General features: G+C 48.9%; 2 protein-coding genes and 1 long non-coding RNA gene across 3 annotated transcripts in view; 2 read left to right on the top strand and 1 right to left on the bottom strand.

Annotated features, from left to right (window-relative positions):
* Window positions 1–149: 149 nt before the first annotated feature.
* On the top strand, window positions 150–19,756 carry PRRG2 (proline rich and Gla domain 2; the record flags this gene model as incomplete). Its single annotated transcript, XM_083709954.1, has 6 exons — window positions 150–252; window positions 3,772–3,935; window positions 10,854–10,899; window positions 12,269–12,404; window positions 16,307–16,450; window positions 18,433–19,756. 6 exons carry the CDS (start codon window positions 150–152, stop codon window positions 18,461–18,463), a joined length of 624 nt encoding a protein of 207 aa, XP_083566080.1. The 3' UTR covers window positions 18,464–19,756.
* Window positions 18,429–22,697, bottom strand: LOC310830334. Its single transcript, XR_014557595.1, has 2 exons — window positions 20,244–22,697; window positions 18,429–20,063 (listed from the first exon to the last, which is right to left on the bottom strand). It is a non-coding gene; the product is annotated as an uncharacterized lncRNA (long non-coding RNA).
* A 1,285-nt stretch (window positions 22,698–23,982) lies between these two features.
* The window catches only part of PRR12 (proline rich 12), a 43,847-nt gene continuing 43,372 nt past the window's right edge, over window positions 23,983–24,457 (top strand). The window contains exon 1 of the mRNA XM_083708923.1: window positions 23,983–24,187. Coding sequence (XP_083565049.1) covers window positions 24,102–24,187 — 86 coding nt within the window. The 5' untranslated portion in view covers window positions 23,983–24,101. The remainder of the gene's footprint in view (window positions 24,188–24,457) is intronic.

Below are 24,457 nucleotides of genomic sequence, written 5' to 3'. Positions count from 1 at the left end.
GATGTTGTTTTTTCGTAAGTGAAGGCTGGCAGATAAGAGAGAGCTACTGTATCACGCGAATGGGTAGTGTTATCCCAGAATATATATTGCAGGACTCTCTTGAACCCAGATCTTTGGCACTGTCTCATGTCCTCCTTTCAGGACGCGTCATGTGGAGTCCTCCATGTCTTCTTTTGCTGTTCCAAGCTCTCAGCTACAGCTTTGCCGTTCTGCTCAAGCAGCCGGAACACCAGCAGACTCTAGAGGATCAAGGTAAGTTGAGGTTTGGGACACACACACACACACACACACACACACACACACACACACACCCCTCCTTGCCAGGGCTGCCTGCATCTGTTTTTAAAAGGAATCACACTGTGGGATAAAGCATAACCCATCTGCATTTATTCTGGGAATGATGAAGCCACTTTGTTGAGGAGCACATTTCAGGGGCAAAGATGCAACAGGGATTGTGTGTGTGGACTAGGTGGAAAAAAACAAGAACTTGCTTTTCACCGATTGTAAAAGAAAATGTTGTGTGTGCGGAGTCTAAAGGAACAAAGAGCCTGGAGGTCACAGGTGACTTCTTAAGGTTATTTGAAGTGAGGAAAATGCCTACATAAGAGCTGTAAAGTAGAACGAGTTCCCCCTAAATAGGCCTTTCTTAAGCCTTCTTTATCGACGTTTGTACCTTCCTCCCAAGGGATGCGGGTGGCGCTGTGGGTTAAACCACAGAGCCTAGGACTTGCCAATCAGAAAGTTGGCGGTTCGAATCCCCGCGACGGGGTGAGCTCCCGTTGCTCCTGCTCCTGCCAACCTAGCAGTTTGAAAGCACGTCAAAGTGCAAGTAGATAAATAGGTAGCGCTCCGGCGGGAAGGTAAACGGCGTTTCCGTGCGCTGCTCTGGTTCGCCAGAAGCGGCTTAGTCATGCCGGCCACATGACCCAGAAGCTGTACGCCGGCTCCCTCGGCCAATAAAACGAGATGAGTGCCGCAACCCCAGACTCGGCCACGACTGGACCTAATGGTCAGGGGTCCCTTTACCTTTACCTTCCTCCTGGCAGCTAGGATATCATGCAAGGATCTTCTCATCCCAGCCACCCATGTCTCCCCACCCCAGAAACTCTATGATTAGGCTTTGGACTTAGCCAAAGCCCTGCACTGAGCTTCATGGCTGAGTGAGGATTTGAACCCCTTTCTCCAGCACTTTAACCACTTCACACCACCACTAGCTCTCTTACTGTCTTTAAGAAATCTACGTCCAGCCAATGAGAGGTTTGTCCCATTGGCTGTGGCAGCAATGAGAAGCCCAAGCTCCCTGCACTGCTCCTCTCATTCCTAAACACAGACGTCACAGCAAGCAAATAGCCAGCTAGTGCATTGGACCCTTGCGGAACCACATTCCACATTTTCCAATGAATACAATATATGGGGGGGGGGGAGCATCTCATTTCCTCAAACTGTGTGCAATAAGCTTTTGAGTTCTAATGAAGGGTCATTCAACCAGGAAGTGAAGGCATGTGACTATGAGCAACAAAAAAAGCAACAATGCCTCATGCATAGTGTCTAAAACAGCTCACCTGGAAAGGTTGGGAAAGTATCAAAGCAAGCAGTGACATTTGAAGAAAGGAGAAGGACCTGATGGGTTCAGCTGTCAGCTCCCAGGCCTTTCTGGACCTCCCAGAAGCCTCTGCTATACCTGCAAAATCCCGTATTTTTCGCTCGATAACACGCACCTGACCATAACACGCACATAGTTTTTAGAGGAGGAAAACAGGGGGGGGGGATCTGAATGAAACAGTGGGTGTATCATTTTTGTGCTTCATGCTGTGGCCACAAACATGTGATTTGACGGTGAGTTTGGGGTAGCCCAATGCAAAGATCCTGAGGATCCATGTGGATCCGTGCTTTGTAACCACGTTTTAAGTGGGGAGGGAAGAAAAAACACAGAAGGGATAAGGAGCAGGAGAGGGGTGTGCGGAGAAGCAGCTGGCTTCAGGAGAGGGGTTTAACGGGAGGGAAGGCAAAAGTTTCCTCCCACCCACCCAAGCCAGCCCTCTCTCTCTCTCTCTCTCTCTCTCTCTCTCTCCCACCTGCATGTTTTCCGGCTGCCTGCGAGTCCATAGAATGCTGGACGAAGCAGCAGCACCGGAGCACAGAGAGGAGGAGGTGGTGGCTGTCGGCTGCGCTCCTAGCCGACGGAACCTGAGCCGATGCACGCAGTGTGACTAGGAAGGAATTAGAAGGAAGGACACGATCCTTTCCTTTCCCCTCTATTTGCCAGGAGGGCAGGGGATTTCCCTGATCTTTGTTGTGTTTGAGCAAACACAGCAACCGAAAACAGGGAAGGGTGGGCAGTAAGACCCTGAGGCAGAATGCAGGAAAGCAGCAACCTCCTCTCTTTAGACTTCCCTCCTCCGCGCGATCTGATTTTTGCCCGATTTTTGCCCCTGTACTCGGGCCAGTCGGCTCCAGGGACCACACATTCACTCAATAACACGCACAGACATTTCCCCTTACTTTTTAGGAGGAAAAAAGTGAGTGTTATAGAGAGAAAAATACGGTAAATGCTGCCATTCTCAGTCCTCTTCATATGCAACGTCCCCTAGAGGGTGGAAAGTGTATGCTAACTGGCTGGGGTTGATGGGAGTTGTCGTCAAAAACACCTGGAGGGCACCATGTTGGCAAAGGCTGGTGTATGTGAAAATAACTGAGGACTTCAGCATGACACACCCAATAATACTGGGAGCTGGTGTTTGCTAAGGGTGCTGAGAGTTGTTAGAGACCCTAGTTCCCCCTCCCAGAATTCCCTGGGAAGAGGGATTGGCTGTTAAACCACTTTGGGAACTGCAGAGGGGAATGTGAGTCTCCCATACCGTCCAAATTTTTACTACGTAAAATCGGGGTGAGAGTGCGATATTGCGGCACCCCAACAGCCACTGAGATCTCATACGAATGTCCCATTTTTCCCGGGGCAACTTGAAAGGCATGGGCTCCTAACAAGTGTGTTTCCTTGACAAATTACAGTCCCTAGAATTCTGTAGGGGAGCAGTCTAGCTTGGAGGGCACAGCACAGGGCAGAGGGCACACAGGGTCAAAGGTTCTCCACTTTGGTGTAGCAACAACTCCCCTTTCTTTGAGAGAACAAATGACTCTTGGTCCTAGGACAGTGGTGGCGAACCTATGGAGCCCTCTCTGTGGGCATGCACGCCATTGCCCCAGCAGGGCCATAGCTAGGGGGTGAAACAGGTGCTCCAGCTGGAGGCTCCTGGCTGCTTCCAGCATGGTCCCAGCGCTGCTAGGGCACCATTTTCACCCTTGGGGCCACGCTGGGGGGTGGAGGAGAGGAGGGTTTGTGCTGGGAAACTGCTGCTCTGTCCAGGCCTCGACTTTTGATGTGCCAGGGCCTCCCGCCAGTTTGTCGTTCCTACTCAAGAGTAAGCCACCTGGAGTTCAGCAAGGTTAGACAAATTATCAGCATGCGTACAACAGCAAAAATCACATTACTTGTTCAAAAGCATGCCAAATGCAAACTTTTACCTTAAAAAAAAGTTGTTTGTATCATTGAAAGCTCTGTTACTGTGTTTTTTCTTTTAAGACAAAAGATGTTAATGTATGTTTTTTTCTAAACTAAAACCTCAGTATTCAGGTTGATGCCGTGTTGGCACTTTGCGATAAATAAGTGGGTTTTGGGTTGCAGTTTGGTCTCTAAAACATTCGCCATCACTGTCCTAGGACATCTTGCCTTCTCTAAACTCCGGGATAATATTTTATGGTTTCTGTTCTCAGTGATCCTGGATGACTCTACTGCACATCGATTCCTGAGCCGTAAGCCTCTTTATAACCACTGGGATTTTGAGCTGTTCACGCCAGGCAACTTGGAGCGCGAATGCATAGAAGAAATTTGCAACTACGAAGAAATGCGCGAAGTCTTTGAGGACGACTTCCAAACAGCTGAGTATGGGGAAAGCCTTGGGCTTGGGAGCATCATAGCATCTAGCATAGAGATTTTGAAACTGTTCTGCTGCACTTCTAAGGTAAAGGTAAAGGTACCCCTGCCCGTCCGGGCCAGTCTTGCCAGACTCTAGGGTTGTGCGCTCATCTCACTCTAGAGGCCGGGAGCCAGCGCTGTCCGCAGACACTTCCGGGTCACGTGGCCAACGTGACAAGCTGCATCTGGCGAGCCAGCGCAGCACACGGAACGCCGTTTACCTTCCCGCTGGTAAGCGGTCCCTATTTATCTACTTGAACCCGGGAGTGCTTTCGAACTGCTAGGTTGGCAGGCGCTGGGACCGAGCGACGGGAGCGCACCCCGCCGCGGGGATTCGAACCGCCGACCTTTCGATCGGCAAGTCCTAGACGCTGAGGCTTTTACCCACAGTGCCACCCGTGTCCACTGCACTTCTAGGTACTCGCAAAAAAACACACCCAGAATTATAGAGGGGGAAATGATTCAGGGCCAACAGGGATAAATGCCAAATTAAAATCTGATGCAGCTGTCTGTACCTGCTGAGTGAAAGGAGAACCTAGCAACACCTGCCTGCTACATAGCAACGTGTCTTCATGACTGCACCAGGGCGACTAGAGTAAAACTGGAGTTTCAATTTGATAGCCTTTCTAGCAACCTGCCAAAGGGCTATAATGTCAGGAATGTGGTTAGCAAAGAAGAAGCAAGTCAAAATGCAGTAGTTGTCTGCCATCGTACAACAAACATAAAAGCTTACCAAGGTAGTGGACTGGTTGCAGAGGGGGAGAGAGAGAGCATTCGAAAACCAGGACCTCTGCTTTTCCGGGAAGAGATTAAATAAATTAATAGCAAGAGGGTTGTTATTTATACAGACATGGGGGTAAAGCCTAATAGCTAAGTTCTCTACGAAGGAGTTTAATATTGGGGGCAGACCAATTCTGCCCCCCCCCATGCTAAAAAGGTAAAGGTAAAGGGACCCCTGACCATTAGGTCCAGTCGTGACTGACTCTGGGGTTGTGGCGCTAATCTCGCTTTATTGGTCGACAGAGCCGGCATACAGCTTCCTGGTCACGTGGCCAGCATGACTAAGCTGCTTCTGGCGAACCAGAGCAGCGCACGGAAATGCCATTTACCTTCCCGCCGGAGCAGTACCTATTTATCTACTTGCACTTTGATGTGCTTTCGAACTGCTAGGTTGGCAGGGGCAGGGACCGAGCAACAGGAGCTCACCCCGTCGCGGGGATTCGAACCACCGACCTTCTGATCGGCAAGTCCTAGGCTCTGTGGCTTAACCCACAGCGCCACCCGCATCCCTCCCCCCATGCTAGGCCCAACATTTTATATTAAAAAAATAAATAAACCACACTGACTGCACTGCACATTTAAAATATTATTTCCTGCCATCATCTGTGCACCTAGATTTATGAAGTTGAAAACTGAAAGGGCGGAAGCAGACAAAAAGCAGCTCTGAGTCATGCTTTACCTGCTGTACATTTGGAAACTGAAATTGTGCTTGATGTAAACTGAGGATGAGGAAAGTTGTGATTCTGTGTTGCATTCAGTGTGTGTGCAGGGTCCTCATACATGAAGAGGGGACAAGATTCCATGCTTCCCTTAGAAGGCAATAAAGCCCTGGTGCTTCAGAGCCAAGGAAAACCAGGGAACATCGTTTGTCATGAACTACAGTGCTCCATGTCAGGACTCGTCTAGGGAATTTGGAGCAGGTAGATTCCTAGCATAGTAAAAGAGCCACGTGCAAACAGGCCTCAGGCTTCCTATTACAGAGCTATGTCCTGGTCCCTGGATGGTTCAGGGCAGGCAGGGAGTGATACCAGCAGCAGCCAGAGATGGATTGCTGAAATAAATCCGTGACTAGGGTGGGGCTCGTTTGCATCTCAGTTTCCTGGGGGGAGAGTGATAAGGGCTGCATCAAATTGGGAAATCAGTGTGTGTGAGATCAGTTTAAACACCACCCTATTCTGAACTGTGAAGGTGATTCAAGATGACGTGTGCATGTGTTTGTGTGGTTTCTGGGATATCTTCTCCTTTGTATATTTAGATTTTGTGTCTCTTCCTATCTTGACAGGCTATGCAGTTTCCAACATTCCCATGTAACTAAACGCAAGAGAAGCCAAAGTAGATTCTCGGCAGAAACTGCCCAATATTATTTCTCTCTAAATACACTCTCTCCTGTATCCAAGGCCTTTCGTCCCCTTCTTTGCCATCCACACCAAGAGATCCTTCTCCTTTCCTCAGTCCCTGTGTTCCCCCACAATGGAGACTGGTCCATTGCCAACTGCATCCAGCCCTCAGCTTAGACCCCCACCTTCCTGCCTGCTTGCAACCAGTCCAGGGGCTGGCCTTGGCTGTCAGTTTTCTCCTCCATCATCTCAGTGTTTCCCTTGCACAGCTCGGCAGGGAGGAGGAGGATGACAAAAATGAGAAATAGATTGGCTCTCAGTGGCTCTAGCGCCACCTAGAGTTGGCCTCCCTGCCTTCAGACCCACCAATCCTAAATAGGCACCAGCCGTCACTGTTCCCCCAAGCTTTGCCCTCTGCTCTCATTGGTTGAGAGCATTTCTCTCATAAGTGCATCCCTTTAGTCTGGCGATGAGGACCTTGTGGTCCTTCAGACATTGGGCTGCATTCGCCATGTTCCCTGACCATTGGTCATGCCGGCTGGGGCTGATGAGAGTTGCAATGCGACAACATCTGGAGGGCCACAGGTTCCCAGTCCTTCCTTGCACCAGTCCCCTTAAATCCCCAAATACTGAATCGAATGTATGAATGCTCCAACACATGCCACAGAGGCAGGTCGCCAGCGTTTGAACTGGCTCAGTTAATACTTAGAACTTGTTTTCTGGGTTTCTGTGGGGAAGCATTTGCAGGACCATTTGGGGAAACTGCTATTTATAAAGATAACGTGTGCACCCTCGTGCACTCTTTCAAGTTTGTTTGCTGGTGCTGCGAGGGCATAGACACAGACAATAGAACTGGCTTATTTGCGCCTTTGTGCCAGCAAGCATTATCTCAAGGAAGCGCTGTGTTGTTTTCTCTGTAGTATTTATGTTTATTGACATCTTACATCTTTATTTCACACCAAATGCAGAGTACTACTTCATGGTAATCGTGATTCAGAACCCTTGTAGCCCAAGGTGATTTGTTTGTAGTTTAGAAACCAGAAGAACCGCAAATAATATGTAACTTTTCTTTACTGTAGTCAAGAGGTTAGTTATCACAGTATTCGCCCTTGATAGTGGAAGACCTAAACAGCCCTAGAGGGGCGAGTCTGTTGCAGCGGTGGTTTCCTGTCCCACTGCAGGTGCTAATTAGCTGAGCAATGCTAAGCTGATTGTGTTAATCAACAATTACTGCTGTGGTAAATGGCGGCTGAACTGGTTTCGCTTATATTTCAGCTTTAATTGAATTGTCACAGTCTGCACCTTCTGCATTTCATTACCATTTGCCTCTACTTTGTCTCTTCCCGCCCCCCTTTTAAACCTGTGTATGTTTGTCTGCCACCAAAGCTCATGCCACAATAAACCGGTCCGTTTTAACACCACTTCCCATACAGTGCTGGGGATATGTATATGTTTTGTTGTGACGTGGGGTTTGTGATTTCAGCTCTCTTGACATAATATGCTGGAGACAGTTCTCTAGTACATAACACTTCTTTATTAAAGCAACAAGACTGAGACTTGAGGAGGGGAGAGCTACATTTATAGGGACAGGGAACAAGCTAGAAAGGATACATTTTGGAGGGAACAATATCAGGCAATCTCAGTCCTGCCTTTTGGAGGCAACCAATAAGACAGAGGATCCAAATACAGCAGCTTAAATGAACCAATAGTAGCTGTACCCTCTGGAACCAAAAGGCAGTTACTTTACCCTAATGCAAATACAGACAATAATAATACAGATATAAAATCCTTTGACTCAATACACAACATGTTTCATGATTTCCTTTGCTTTTTTAAAAAAATGGATGTGCTCAAGGGTTGTTGTCATCGCCCACCATTTTGAAATATTGGGCCTTTCTGCACTTGCCATTTATAGTGGAATAGTCGCTATTTGCTCTGATGTTTTGAAGAGTGCATTTGTTTGCGGCACCCAACTTTCTTCCTCATGGTATCTCCATTTTCCTCTCCCTGTCCAAGTCTCCCAGCTAATTTCCCTTTCCTTCCTGCTCTGTTGGTCATTCTGTCGCCTACCTGGATCTTGAAAAGCATACAGTGGTACCTCAGGTTAAGAACTTAATTTGTTCCAGAGGTCCGTTCTTAACCTGAAACTGTTCTTAACCTGAAGCACCTCTTTAGCTAATGGGGCCTCCTGCTGCTGCGCACGATTTCTGTTCTCATCCTGAGGTAAAGTTCTTCACCCGAGGTACTATTTCTGGGTTAGCGGAGTCTGTAACCTGAAGCGCCTTTAACCTGAAGCGTATGTAACCTGAGGTACCACTGTTTGGCGCAAAACGAGGAAGTGGGAAAGTGTTGTTCTTCGAACTTCCTCCTCCAGCTCTCAGTACTTTTCAAGAAAGGGGTGGAAAGTAGCTATCTTTACCACCTGATGACGAAGGGGACACTGAGCGGAGGGGAGGTGCAGGGGCTTTGTGGGCTCTGGGTGTGACATTGCGCCCACAGACACCATGTTGACAACATCAGCATTGAATTCTGCAGAAGGGTGAATGCCAGGAGCTGCACCTTGGCAGCGCTGCACCTTGACAGGAGAAGCTGTTCCTGCTTTAATCCTTCTCCAGCATATAGGACACAGCTGCCAACTGCCCTATCCCTTACTAATATGACAAATCTCCCAAGTAATTGCAAGCAGAGGTTTGGGCTGTGCAGTTTTGCATGTCCGTAGGATTGCATGGCACAGTTTCTTATGTGCTCGCAGCCAGTTCAGAATTTGGACTGGTTTCAGCTCCTGACTCAGAGAGAGTCAACGCCTTTTGTATTAAAATTAACTTGTTGCGTACACGGTTTAAAATATTTACGGTTCCTTCAGCTAAACAGATCTGCCGAGATTTGACTTCTGAGGACGGGGGTTAAGTTAGCCTGTTGTTTGCGGCCAAGAATGCCAAGAGTCCTGTGGCAAAGATTAATTTAGTGCAAAAGGAACTTTCGTTAGCTGATTTCGTGAATCCGAGGGATTTGAGGTTGTCTCCCCTCCCGCCTTTTTTAAAGGACTTTCTTTTGCGATAGACTGATGCCCTCTAGAGTGCATATTAGAAAACGACAAGTGTGGAAATAAGGCAGCATTGCTGGAGAAGCAGTCTTAGGCTGTGTGCACACCAGGGTGTCATTGCACGTGTGGGCGGCACAGATGCCATTTTTCTGTGTGTGCTTCAGTCCACACCCAAGCCGGTTCCATTTAAACCTTGACTAGCAGGCAGTGGGGATGCAGGTGGCGCTGTGGGTTAAACCACAGAGCCTAGGACTTGCCGATCAGAAGGTCGGCGGCTCGAATCCCTGCCACGGGGTGAGCTCCCGTTGCTCGGTCCCTGCTCCTGCTAACCTAGCAGTTCGAAAGCACGTCAAAGTGCAAGTAGATAAATAGGCACCGCTCCGGCAGGAAGGTAAACGGTGTTTCTGTGTGCTGCTCTGGTTTGCCAGAAGCAGCTTAGTCATGCTGGCTGCATGACCTGGAAGCTGTACGCCGGCTTCCTCAGCCAGTAAAGTGAGATGAGCACTGCAACCCCAGAGTCATCTGCGGCTGGACCTAACGGTCAGAGGTCCCTTCACAGGCAATAACTGGTTGAGTGTATTCGCTCTGTTCATTATGGAAACCTGAGGTCTGTTGTTGGCGTGTGCATGAGTATTTGCTTACCTGTAAGTGCATGCACCTGTAAGGGGGGGGATTCATTTTGTGGTGGAACGGTGAAATAGTGAACTATACTCAAAGCCAAAGTGTCAAGCACGTTTCACAATGGGCAAAATGGCCATGTATTTATTTAGTCAGAAAGACATGTTTTCCAATTTACCAGATTTGTGCAAAACAACACTTTCAAAAATAAGTACCCGTTTGTTGTGTCGCACCTGGTCTTGCCAGGTAAGGAGCCAGCAGCCCAGTGGCGTAGCGTGGGTTGTCAGCACCCGGGGCAAGGCAAGTAATTTGTGCCCCCTAACCCGTGGATTTGCGCCCCCTAACCCGTGGATTTGCGCCCCCTAACCCTAACCCCCAAATGTTGCGCCCGGTGCGGCCGGCCCCCCTGCACCCCCCATGCTATGCCACTGCAGCAGCCCACCAAGAAGGGCCTCACCAGGGCAAAAAAATGGCCCCTCCTACAGCTACACTTCCCAGAATTCCCTGGGGAGAGGAACTGGTTGTAAAATCACTCTGGGGGTTGTAGCTGTGTAAGGGGAATAGGCGTTTTCAAAAACGCTCAGCACCCTTAACAGACTACAATTCCCAGGATCCTTGGGGGGAAGCCATGAATGTTTAAAGTGGCATGGTATTGCTTTAAATGTATAGTGCAGATAGCATCTAGTGGTTACCACCACCAGAACTCGGGACGTGGATTTCAAAATGGCGGGAAGGCTGTTACCGTATTTTTCGCCCTATACGACGCACTTTTTCCCCCTCCAAAAATGAAGGGGAAATGTGTGTGCGTCCTATGGGGCGAATACAGGCTTTCGCTGAAGCCTGGAGAGCGAGAGGGGTCGGGGCGCTGCAGGCTTCAGGAAGCTATCTGCAAGCCTTGGGAGCCCGCGGGAGTCCGCCTTGGGAGGCTTGCAGATAGCAGCCTGTTCTTGGGGCTGGCGTCAGGGGAAGCTCGGGCTTCCCCCTCCCCAGCCCTGTGCCTGGGGGGAAATAAAAAAACTAGGTGCGAAAAAGACTATAGGGCGAAAAAGACGGTATTTGCTATCATGCCATGTTAACCTCCCTTTTTTTGTTCTCTCTTCAGAAAATGTTTTGGGATAGCTACGAACACAACGGGAAAGGAGGCGCAAGTGAGTAAGGGTAGAAAATGGCAGCAGGAAATTCCCAGGCATGCCTCTTATTACTGCCCATTGTGAGTCAGCTAATGGCAGAAGGAAACAAACTCCTGTTTGGTTTCCCAGAGGCTCATCCTTGAGGAGCAAACAGGCCATAAACACCCACGCACATAATTTATTTTGCCCAATGTGGGGCTAGAACCCACAACCCTGAGATTAAAAGTCTCATGCTCTACCGACTGAGCTATCCCAGGCCAAATTTCAGTAGGGGGAAGCAAGAGCAGACTTTTGGCACTTGCGCCAGGAGCTTACTCTGAGCTAAGGGGTGTCAACAGGGTTTTCAAGGCCCAGTACACTCTGCGGATTGGGCCCTCTGCAAAATAAGTTGGTGGGCTCTCATCACCACTGTGGTTTGCAGCACTCCCAGCTGTCCTACAAGGAAAATATAAAGCATGTTATACTTCATTTTAAAAGGGGGATCAAAAGGGTCTAGTGAACATTTGGTTCTCAGTGTGTCCAAGGTTTCCTCTTGTTGCTGCTTTATTTTTCTAGTTGTTTCTAGTTCACATTCTGTTCCTTACAGTTAACCTTATTTTACAATAGTTTTTTGAACTTTTTATCCTTAAGCATCAGCTCTCCACCTGCCAAATCCTACATGTACAATATTTTACCATTTGCAATTTCCAGTCCCTTTTTCCTTAAAAAAACAAACAAACACCCTGTTTAGGGGTACTCTCGTTTTGACTCAAAAAAATCACCATTTTATAGTTCAAATCAGGGAAAGTAAATGCAGTAAATGGACAAAAGTACACAGACGCACAAAATGTTTAGGGGTATGCGTACCCTTGCGTCCCCCCAGGAAAAAAACAATGGCAATATCTACAAGTGAGTGCAAGGAATTTATTTTAGAAATGATTATTGCTCATTTATTGTGGATTTGATAATTTGTGATTATCAAATCCACAATAAATCAGCAATAATCATTTCTAAAACAAATTCCTTTCCTTCCTCCTACATGTGTGAAAAAGCCCAATAGTTCACTTTTACTAGGTGTTTTCCCTTTTCTTATCTGCACAGGCCACTCTGCCAAAGATCCTGCCCAGAACTCTTATTAAATTCCCAGCCGAAATATCTCCTGTTGTTGTCCCTTCTAAAATAGGAATTCCAAGGACGACCTTCTGCCTCAGTGTTTTCCCACGGCTGCTTCATAAACAGCCCATAATAGCAAGGGAGGGCAGATTGTACTTCCTGGAGAAAAGGCAACTTTGATATCTCTGAAGCCCCTCTGAATCAGGGTGGCAGTGCCCACAACAGGGCTCCTGTTAGGGCAATTTGCGGAGGCGGACACCAGATATCTCTACTAATCTTCCCTCAATCTCTCCAGCTTCCACAGTAAGACCTGGTGTTGACGTGGCCGGCCTGATGGCTGGCCTCGTAGGAGCGTTGGTGTCTGCAGTCATGTTTGTAATTGTGGGCATGTATTACATCAAATATCGGAGGAAGCAGAGGAGCCGTTCCAGGTACGGATCAGGGTCCAAGTATAGGTGCTCTGGGGGGCATGCATGCATCGGAATGAGAAGCAGTTCCAAGCAGCTTTCAAAATCAGGAGGTCAGGGAAGTTAACTCTTTATTCAAGGAGGTAAAGGTAAAGGGACCCCTGACCATTAGGTCCAGTCGTGACCGACTCTGGGGTTGTGGCGCTCATCTCGCTTTATTGGCCGAGGGAGCCGGCGTACAGCTTCCGGGTCATGTGGCCAGCATGACTAAGCCGCTTCTGGCGAACCAGAGCAGCGCACGGAAACGCCGTTTACCTTCCCGCAGGAGCAATACCTATTTATCTACTTGTACTTGATGTGCTTTCAAGCTGCTAGGTTGGCAGAAGCAGGGACCGAGCAACGGGAGCTCACCCCGTGGCGGGGATTCAAACCGCCAACCTTCTGATCGGCAAGTCCTAGGCTTTGTGGTTTAACCCACAGCGCCACCCGCGTCCCTCCTTTATTCAAGGAAACAGCATACAAATCAGCAACAGTTCCCAGTAGGTCTTGCCCCTGTGGAGCAGTTGCCAGGACTGAAGGTCCCTGCCTTCTGCCCCTTCTAAGGCTCCTCCTCTCCTGGATGTTTCCCAAGCAGTCTCAAATGGTATCTATGTACCTGTGGTCTCTGTTCTTCTCTCCTTATTATCCTGCACGTTCTTGGAGACCACAGTGGAGGAGAGCTTGTTGCAACAATAATAATATAATAATAATTTATTATTTATACCCCACCCATCTGGCTGAGTTTCCCCAGCCACTCTGGGCGGCTCCCAATCGAGTTAAAAACAATACAGTATTAAATATTAAAAACTTCCCTAAACAGGGCTGCCTTCAGATGTCTTTTAAAGATGGCATAGCTGCTTATTTTCTTGACATCTGATGGGAGGACGTTCCACAGGGTGGGCGCCACTACCGAGAAGGCCCTCTGTCTGGTTCCCTGTAACCTCACTTCTCGCAATGAGGGAACCGCCAGAAGGTCCTCGGAGCTGGATCTCAGTGTCTGGGCTGAACAATGGGGGTGGAGTGGGAGACTCCCTGGATTCTTCAGCAGCCTGACCCCCCTCTTCTGCTTCAGCCTCAGAGTCTAAACTGCTCCCTGCCACAGGCTCTTTCTGCTCCCAAACCCTCTGTCCCTTTAGCATCCAGCCCCTCCTCACAATCTTCTCCCTCTGACCTCTCTTCAAGTGTCCCACCACCAATCCCCTGGCTCTGAGCCTTCCTCCTCTGGAGTTTCCCTTGGGGGGTGTTATGTACTGAGTTGAATAGGATCCAAAAATGCAGCAGTCTGATTCAGAGTATATTTCAGGGGGGTTCCCTGCTGCTGCCTCCCATCACTCCTCATCCAGCCAGTACCTGACAGTCCTTGAGTGGATCTCCCACAGTTGATCACACTCCAGTGGGCGCCCTCAACATTGGGGTCCCAGCTCCAGGAGGTACAGTCCTACCTTGGAAGTCAAATGGAATCCGTTCCGGAAGCCCGTTCTACTTCCAAAACATTCAGAAACCAAAGCGTGGCTTCTGATTGGCTGCAGGAAGTTCCTGCAGCCAATCGCAAGCCACGGAAGCTCCATCAGACATTCGGGTTCCAAAGAACATTCGCAAACCAGAACACCCACTTCCGGGTTTACGGCGTTCGGGAGCCAAAATATCCAAGAACCAAGGTGTTTGGGATCCAAGGTACGGCTGTATAAGCCTCTTAGCAAAACATTTGCCAACAAGGGCAGGATTGCAAGTGCCGTGGAATCCAAACAAGCCAAGGTCAAGCGGAGAAGATCAGCCTAGGTCTAGAGCCCAAGGTCAAACAACAGCCCAAAGTCAATATCACAAGCAGGTCAGGGAAACTACCTGCACAAGGATGCAGAAACTTGTATTGTTCGCAGCTAGCAGAGGCCTTCCAGACCACACTAGGCTCCTTTGGGAAAAAGGATGGGATATAAATTCAGTGGCCAGGTTGCTCACCGGAGCAAGACGGTTTGAGCATATTACACCGATCCTGTTTCGACTATGTGGCTACTAATTAGTTTCCGGGCCAATTCAAAGTGCTGGTTTTGACCTATAAAGCCTTAAACGGCTCAGGACCTCAATGCCTCAAGGACCGCCTCTTTCCATATGAACCTACCCAGACCCTGAGATCATCTTCTGTAGCCCTCCTTTGTGTGCCTCCTCCTCGAGAGGTCTGGAGGGTGGCAACACAAGAACGGGGCTTCTCTGCAGTCTATGGAATGCTCTCCCCAGGGAAGTTTGCCTGGCGCCTTCATTATACACCTTTAGGCGCCAGGTAAAAACGTTCCTTTTTAACCAGGCCTTTGGTTGATCAGATTTACATCCTAGGCCCTTTTAAAATGTGGGTTTTGGGGGGGGGGGAGGGGAGCTATTGGGTTGTTTTTGTTTTTATTTTGGATTTTGTGGTTTTATATTTTGATTTTATTCTGTAAACTGCCCTGAGACCTGTGGGTATAGGGCAGTATAATAATATAATATAATATAATATAATATAATATAATATAATATAATATAATATAATATAATATAATATAATATAATAATATAATATAATATAATATAATATAATATAATATAATATAATATAATATAATATAATATAATATAAATAATATAATAATATAAATAAAATTAATTCCATCTGGTATGCCTCAGCGCCTAGGACTTGCCGATCGAAAGGTCGGCGGTTCGAATCCCTGCGGCAGGGTGCGCTCCCGCTGCTCGGTCCCAGCGCCTGCCAACCTAGCAGTTCGAAAGCATCTCCGGGTGCAAGTAGATAAATAGGGACCGCTTACCAGCGGGAAGGTAAACGGCGTTTCCGTGTGCGGCTCTGGCTCGCCAGAGCAGCGATGTCACGCTGGCCACGTGACCCGGAAGTGTCTCCGGACAGCGCTGGCCCCTGGCCTCTTGAGTGAGATGGGCGCACAACCCCAGAGTCTGTCAAGACTGGCCCGTACGGGCAGGGGTACCTTTACCTTATGCTGGCTGAGACCCTACCTGCCTGCCCACTGTCTCGCCAGAGTGGTGCATGCTCTGGTTATCTCCCACTTAGATTATTGCAATGCACTTTACGTGGGGCTACCTTTGAATGTGACTCAGAAACTACAACTAATCCAGAATGCAGCTGCCAGATTGGTGAATGTGCGTAGCCGCCAGGACCATATAACACTGGTCCTTGGATCTTTATGGGCTCCCAGTACATTTCCGAGCACAATTCAAAGTGTTGGTGTTGACCTTTAAAGCCCTAAACGGCTTCGGCCCTGTATACCTGAAGGAGCGTCTCCACCCCCATCGTTCAGCCTAGACATTGAGATCCAGCTCCGAGGGTCTCGTTGCAATAAGTAAGTTACAGGGAACCAGGCAGAAGGCCTTCTCTGTAGTGGAATGCCCTCCTGCCAGATGTCAAAGAGGTAACGAATTAGATGACCTTCTGTAGAGGTCTGAAGGCAGTCCCGTATTAGGAAGTTTTTAATGTGTGATGTTCTGTTGTGTCTTTGTATATTTTGTTGAAAGGTGCTCAGAGGAGCTGGGGCAACCCAGTCAGATGGGCGAAGTACAAAAATTATTATTATTATTAAAATAAATACTGCAGCTGCTGGTAGTTGAGGCATTTTAAGGATTGCTTATCAACAACCATTGGTTGATGGATGTTGGCGTCATGTATCACCTGGAAGGCTGGCAGTCCACCATCTCCATCTTAGATCATTCTTTCTGTAATTCTTGGGCTTAAGAAAGTATTTCTTTCCTAAGCCGTACATGAGAAGCCCTTCTGAAGTCAGTGTGTTATTTATGATGATATAACTGAGCTTGTCAGCAAGCAACCAGAGTCCATAGGAGTGCTTTGTGACATGCTCTCACCATTCTGACTCATCTCCTTCCCTCATCAGGGCTCAAAGCGACCTGTATCCTGCGGTGCCCCTCGCCACCTTTGGCGAGGAGCCAAAGCCAGAGTTGGCACCGGGACTTCCATCCTATGAGCAAGTGCTGGAAACTTCAGGTGTGCACGATGCACCTCCTCCACCTTACAACAGGTACAAGAGTTTTTCAGATCTTACCCCGAGCCTCTTGCCCAAGCTGCAACCCAAGTCTGTGTCAAGTGTGCAAGACAGAATGCTGAAATGGTCCAGCTTTTCTCAACCTTAGGTCCCCAGAGGTTGTCGGACTACAGCTCCCATCATCCCTAGCTAGCAGGACACTGGTCAGGGATGATGGGAGTTGTAGTCCAACAACCTCTGGGGGAACCCAAGGTTGAGAGATGCTGGTCTACATTGACTGGTAGTGGCTCTCCATGATTTTCAGACAGGGATTCTCTCCCAGCCCTCCCTAGTGATTGAACGTGGGACCTTCTACATTCCAAGCGGGTGCTCTCCCACTGAGCTATGGCCCTCTTCTAGCTTGTTTGGCGGAAGTGGCTGGAGAATTGGATTTGGGTCTTAACGCTGATCACGAATGGGCTGGGTCAGTGGGAAACAAACCCGTCTGTCCAGACCACATAGAGGAAGGGCAGAAGATTCCACATCTCGGCTGCAGCTTTGCAGCAGCATTAAACTACCCAGTGAAGATAAAAATGGGCTAGCTCCATGCGCACTGCCCTGAGCTCCTTGCAGGAAGGGTGGGAAACTAATGTGACATGACAGCAACTGACAGAATGCTACTATGCTAGGCAGTTAGTGCAGCATGGAACGGCTTCACGAAATGTAACTTTCTCTGTTGGCTCTGGCTGGGCTTAGCTAAAACCCAGGGACTATCCTGCTGTTTCTAATTTATCTTTATTTTAGAGTATTTTTGTTACTGTGAACAACTTAACGGCTGTGTGTACAGTGGTACCTCGGGTTATAGATGCTTCGGGTTACAAACTCTGCTAACCAGGAAGTGGTTGCTCCAGGTTAAGAACTTTGCCCCAGGATGAGAACGGAAATTGCGCTCCAGCAGCGCAGCGGCAGCAGGAGGCCCCATTAGCAAAAGCACGCCTCAGTATAAGAACTGTTTCAGGTTAAGAACGGACCTCCCGAACGAATTAAGTTCTTAACGCGAGGTACCACTGTATATGTTTATGAACTGGTAAAAGTGTAGCGCAGAAGGCAGCAGTCCATTTCCTCCTGCCCCTGCCCCAAACAGTGGTTTCCACGCACTCCCCTGTGCTCCTAAGTAGCCTCGCAGGCAGCTGGGAATTCAGTTTGTATTTATATGCGAATTTGCCCAGCTCACACTTTCCGAAATACACTGGACGCTTGGGTTGCGAACGTGATCCATGTGGGATGCACGTCCGCAACCCGTAGTGTCGTATCTGCACACGTGCGGGCTGCGATTCGGCACATGCACAAAGCGCAATTTAGCACTTCTGCGCATGCGCAACCACTGAAATCCAAAAAAACACAACGTGAAGCATCTGTAACCCAAGGTATGACTGTAATATATTAATCAAAACGCAGCTAGGCTTCAAAATTTGCACACCTCCAAATTTTGCAATGCAGTTCTCCAGCCAAGGAATGGGTCCAAAAATGCATATACTGGGGTAACTTTGCATTAAAATGCATACGTTCATGAAAATAGCTTGCCAAAAAAAATAAATGCATCCTATAAGGGAAGACTGCTTTGCAAAAATGAGTATGTAAAAAAAAAAACTGCACACAAAGATGTGTTTTTGGAGAAATTCACACTAAAATGCTGCTTTACTTTCATGACTTGTGTTTTTTTAAAAAAACAAAATCATAAAGTTATGTGGAAATGTGGAGGACTGAATTGGATTAGAAAACAGGAATTGACAGACTCGCCAGTCACTGCTCTGAAGTTTTTGCCTGACTCACCATCTCTTGTGTACTAGGCCAAGAGAGAGGGGTCAGTTTTCTTTGTTATTAATAAAGAAAAAGGGAGGGGGTGTTTGTCCTGAATATATGACGCAACCTTGCATGAATGTTTTAAGCAAATTAGCATCACCTACTACTGTCATTGTATGGCTTCTTGCTCACTGTTAAGAAACGGTGTTTTTCTTTTTCTCCACTCCCCACCCCAGGAATAGCACCAACACTGCCCCACCAACCTGAGTTGTCAACAGCAAGCAAGATCACCACTCTTGGAAGAAAGTGTACCCCCCTCCCCACCAATTTATGTGCAGAAAAAAACACTGTGAATTCACCTGCAGCATACCTGACGGGGAACACACACATACCCAAATAATGGTGTGGACCACTGAATTATGTATATTGCATATATGTGTGTACTATGTACAAAGAGAAAAAGTGTGTGTGTGTGTGTGTGTGTGTGTGAAGACAGAAAGCTGCATTATGTTGTTTGAGGAATAAGAATCTGAAATGTGAATAATACGGCTGTTCTTCGCTACTCTGGCATAAAAATGAATCACCAACTTTACAGCTCCGAATCCAGCATTTGCGCAGGTTTGTGACACAAACCCCTCTCTCCTGCCCACCACCTGTGTCATGTGAACAAGCCTTGTTATAGCTGTGCCTTTATTCTGTCATGGCTTGCATGTGCTTGCTAGAGTTTGACAGAGGGTGGATGGGATACCTGCTTGTTTTCATAAAATAATTCTCAGAGTATGATTGAACAATAACTCTTAGGGCCTTTAGGGTGTGTTCAAGAGCACTATTAAGATGCAGAAGGGAAGAGGAGTGTATAACATCTGCCCTTGTGGTTGGTTTGCGGTATGAAGTCTCTCCATCAGTATAAGTAGTGGTAGCTCGGCCTTCTGCCCCTGCATCCTCAATGGAGCAATGCCTGATCTAGAGAACATCCCGACCATATCTAACAATGACATAGGGCGCACAGGAAGCAGCCATGTATCGGGTCAGTATTTTCTAACCTAGTATTTTCTGCTGTGATTGGCAGTTGCTTTCCAGGGCTTCAAGCAGGAGGGCTTTTTTGCAATGCAAGTTGAACACCCCCACCCCCACGTATATTTAGAGAAGTGTGAAAATTAGGGGACAAGGAAGAAATACAGTGGGCAGGCAGGTTAAGAGACAAGATGGAAGGGTGTTTAAAAGGGAAGGGGGGACATAGGTTGATGAAAATGTACAGATCAGCTGTAGAAAGCAAATACACCTCTATGGTGATGTAAGGAGGAGCAAATTATGTTTACATGCATTGCCTGCAGCTGTAGTCAGACAATTTTGTGTGGATGTCCAGGAAGGGAAGATGATCATTCAGTAAAATGGGCACAAGGTGTTTGCATGCCCATATGCTAAACTCATATCCATTCATCCTTTTCCACTCACATGTCCTGAAGTGTTGCTTGCTTGACCCTGAGCACACCTTTATAACTTGAGCCATCTGTGAATCTTTTATTGTAGCATTTGTAGAAAATAAAATTTGAACTATTCTGTCATTGTCCTCCTTGTCTGAATAGCTCTTGGGACTGGGCTTGGCACAGGCAGGTTTCACTTACTCTTGGGAAGAAACTAGCCATAGAGTACCAGGTTGCCCAGGACTTGGCAGCTGAGACATTGCTCTAGCACAGGAGTTCCCAAATGGTATTCCTTGGATCACCAATGGTCTGCAAGCTTCATTCGGGTGGTCCGCAGAAGGCCGCTCCACCCATGAGGCAACCTCCTCAGGCAGCAGGATCCACAGAGCCAGCAGATCCTGATGAGGATCTTCATTCCTCCCCCCTTTGTTTGTGTTATAGACCTTCACTCACCCATTCTTCCCTTCCAGTAGCACCTTAAAGACCAACTAAGTTAGTTCTTGGTATGAGCTTTCGTGTGCATGCACACGAAAGCTCATACCAAGAACTAACTTAGTTGGTCTTTAAGGTGCTACTGGAAGGATTTTTTTTTTGTTTTGACTATGGCAGACCAACACGGCTACCTATCTGTAACCATTCTTCCCTGGTGAGGGAGGGAGGAATTTTGTGATTCACCTCCGATGCCAAAATCTCTTGGGCCCTGGGTCTGCATTAAACATACTGATCTTTAAAATTGTGTTCTTAGTGTGTTATACTGTTCTATGAAATGCAAATTGCAATGCAATAAAATGCAACATAAAAGAAGCAATAAAAATACAATTTGAAATCATACAGCATCTAGCACAGTGCATTATCACTGCTATGACAGGCGCAAATAACGTTAAGCAGCTCACCAAGACCACCAGCAGTTTTCAGGTGGTCTTAGGGGTACTGCAGCTCTCTTTGCCAATGTGAGGATTTGGGAAAGGGTGTATAATAGGGGGAAACACAGCATAGTACTCCATCATATCTGTGCTTTGGCTTGCTCCCAAGTGAAGCACCAACCACAGCTGTGAAACACGGCTAGAGATAAGCAGTATATTGTGTTTAGTCTTTACTAGTAGTCTAGTATATTGAGTGACAACGTATTCCAAATGTCAAGGGTTTAATCTCTTGAGGGTGTATTTGTTCCAAGTTTCCGAATAGTACAGAAGAGCCACAACTATGCTTCGATCTCTTGGCTAGTTTGTACCAAATTTAGCCACATGACGCTGCCTTCGGCTGTTGCTCCACCTAGCCTACTATTGTCAACTCTGACTAATAACAGCTCTTCTCTGCCTTCTGCTACTTGACCATTTAACTGAGGATGCAACAAACTGAACCTGTGTTCTGAATACAACACAATACAAAGTTTACCGCTGAGATTCCGCCCTTCCCTTTCAGCTTCCTGCTGTCTCTCCGGTAAAGACTGGTGAAAGAAACACAACATCCATGGTGGTGGCCATCATTACATCTTGTGGCAGTGAATTCTCACAACCAGAAGACACACACACCTGCCATGTCCAAGTTCTTTGTGTGTTAAGGGACCGGACTCTCACTGGCTTGTTCTGCACTGAATGGACCTTGATTATGACTTCCAAATAAATAAAAACTAGGAACAGCATTTAGAAACTTTAGTTCTCTCCCCACTACATTACACACAGGGATGCACAACTGCAGCTTTGAGAAAAGAGATGCAATTCTGGGCACCCCCCTCTATTTATACTTTTTGCTTAAGCAACCAAGGTGGTTTACTCAATCAAAGCAGTTGAAAAATTAACATAATGGCAGGCACCAGAAAGCTAATAATGGGAAGGCAATTAGGCAAGCATTCATGCAGGGGCCAAGCCAGGGAGTTGGGGTGGGAGAGCTGTATCTGAATCTCAACCTGGAGAGTGTGTTCTCCAGTTGAGTAAACTCTTTGATGTCAGCAGCTAGAGTGAGGCACAGGGAACATATTACATTGCTGACAGCTAGACAGCAGAGGGACAGGCCAATCCAGAGACTTTGTACAGCCTTCCAATCGCAGGAGCTGACATTGCACACCACTGTTTCTGTCTGCACCTATAGTGGGCTGAGCACACACAGACCCAGGTGCCTTGCTAGGGTGTATCTCAGCTTCAGGCCATGAGGTTTCAACCTCTGGAGTCCCTGACAATTAGTAAATGGAGGCATAGATTTAAACCACTCCTTTGTAGCCATAATACCTGCAGGGAGTGTTGTTCTGAAAACTAGACTCAGATTCTTTTGAATACGCTTTTTTCTGGGCAAAATCAGAATGCTGCTCTATACTGCAGTCAGTAAACAGGGCTTAGGTCTTTCCATTTTAAGATGATGAGTTGGGTGCTTTCAGGCCTGAATTTAAACGGCCTGTAGCTTGCTGTGTCTGAGACCAAGCAAGCTACAGGCCATTTAACTTCAAGTCTGAGCTGAAAATGGCCTGCTCAGGCCTGAGACCTGTTTTTACCTTGCGCTAAAGTCTTTTAACTGACCTGCATCCTCCCTCCAGCCGAAGCTGTCGATTGCTTACGGTCTATTAACCATTGCATCTTAAAACCAATTCACCTTCTGAGAGAAGCGACTGGCTGTGCATTTGTGTAACTTGCTCTCTTGTAAGGCTTCATTGTCAGATTCTACATTTGCTTTTGCACGTTAATATGAGTGATAATCAGGAGTGCATCAGGAAGCCAATAATTTTCACACGTCATTGGTATACCGCAGAGGGGGCTATTACTGAACTACAACTCCCATCAGCCCCAGCCAGCATGGCCAGCAGTTAGGGATGATGGAAGCTGTAGTCCAATAAAATAAAATAAAATCTGGAGTGTCACAGGTTAGCCACCTTGGCATACACTGTCATTTATGAAAATTGTGTGAGTGTCTATTTCGATCTGTGTTTGTGGACAGAGCACAGAGGGGAGTTTAGTATTTTAGTTTGGCACATAGTTTAGCTTCACTGTGTCCTTGCAGTGTACTCCTTGTTTTCATAGTGCGTACACAGGACGTGAGATTGAAGCCGCTTACTGGGCGCGAGAAAGTAGTGTCTCTGAAGTCATATTGGCCTGTCCCTCTGCTGTCTAGCTGTCAGCAATGTAATATGTTCCCTGTGCCTCACTTCTGCCTTCTATACACCTGTGCACACAGCTAGGATCAAACATCCAGCACGAACTACTGTTGTACCTTTTCCTACACCTTTGTGTGAAGCAACCCTGAGTGCCCTTGCACAGATCTCCTACTTCCCCACCAGCCAAGGCTTGACTCTCGTCTCCGCCGTAACGTTTTGAAGGGCATCCCCACGTGTCGGAAAACACACGCCCGGTGGGGTGGGGGGGGAGGAAGAGAGAAGCCTTAGCCAATCAGTGCTGCGAAGGCCGAGTTCACCGCGTCTTTTTAAGATATGCGAATGCCCTTCAAACATTACCGGGGGTGGGGAGTTAAAAAGAAAACAAAACACAAAGCCGCGACGGAAACGGCGTGGAGAGCTACCCCGCGCGCTCCACGAACTCCCAGCAAAAAGCGGTCCAACTTCCTGGCCCACCTTGTCGGCATTTTAAGTTCACACGTGGAAAGTAAAGCGGGGAAGACCTCGGCAAAAAAAAAAGGGAGAAAAGGTTCCCAGCTTTTGCTGCCCTTTCTGTCCCCCCACCCCGCCAGCCCTACTTGACCTGCCCCCCTCTCCATCCTTTCCCGCTTGTTCTGGCTCCTTCCCCCCCCCCCACCGCGACCCGCCTCAGCTCCCCCCACATCTCCCCTCCGCCCGTCCACCTCCCCTCCCCTCACCCCGGCCGGCTCGGCCATTGCCCGCTCCGACCGCCGCCGTTGCCTTTGTCCTTCGGCCCCTGCGGGCGCCCTCTCCGTCCAGCCTTGCGCCCCCCTCCCCGCTTCTTCTTCTTCTCCTCCTTCCTGCTCCATTTCCTGCGTGCAGACTCTCCCTCCCTCCCTCCATCTCCGGCGCCCCTGCCCCTTCCTCCCCGCCTGCCCACCATCCCCTCACAGCCGCCCGCCCGCCTCCTCCTCCTCCTCCTCCTCAGCACGGGATTGTGGGAGGAAGCGGAGCGGAGCGCAGACAGACGCCCAGCGAACATGGCTGCACCATGAGCCGCCTCCCAGAGGCTCGCCGCCGCCGCCACCACCACCGCCGCCTCTTCCCGCCGCCGCCGCCTCAGCGCTAGCGCCAGTCCGAGGCTTGAGCCCAGGCCGAGCGGCGGGGCGGGGCGGCGGGGAGCGCCGCGGCCGAGGGGGGGAGGCGGAGGCAGAGGCGGAGGAGGGACCCCCCCTCTCTCTCCTTGCCTCCCTCCCTCCCTCCACGGTCTCCTCCCCGATTGCCCCCCTTCCTCCCCCCGTCGACCGACGCCGCCGCCGCCGCCGCACGGGGAGGCGCTGTGGGGACCCAGACTGAGCGCGGAGACGGGCCGACGGACCGAGGCCGGCCCCAGGCGCCCGCTCCCCGGCGCCCGCTCCCCATGGATAGGAACTACCCCAGCGCCGGCTTCGGGGATCCGCTGGGCGCCGGCCCGGGATGGAGCTACGAGCGCTCGGCCAAGGCCAGGTCAGGCCGACGGACGGGGAAGGATGGGGAGGCGGGAGGGGGGAGGAGGGAAAGGGAGAAACAACCCCCCCCCTCGCAGTCCCGGGCAAGCGCTGGGTGGGGGGGGTCAAAGAGGGAACCCCCCCCTCAGCCAGCCCCTCCTCGCCTGCTGCTTCTGCTTCGCGGGCCTCCACTTCTGGGCCTGGGAAAGCGGGGTGGTGGATGGGTGGGGGGAAGCGGGGTGCAGAGTGCGGGGTGGGGGCCCGAGGGAAGGCCAGGAATACCCGGAGG

This window comes from Podarcis gaigeae (genome assembly GCF_964106915.1).
Source record: "Podarcis gaigeae genome assembly, chromosome: 13".
Taxonomy (NCBI): Eukaryota; Metazoa; Chordata; class Lepidosauria; order Squamata; family Lacertidae; genus Podarcis; species Podarcis gaigeae.
Note: the sequence above shows the minus strand (reverse complement) of the source record. Positions and strands in the feature narration are given on the sequence as shown.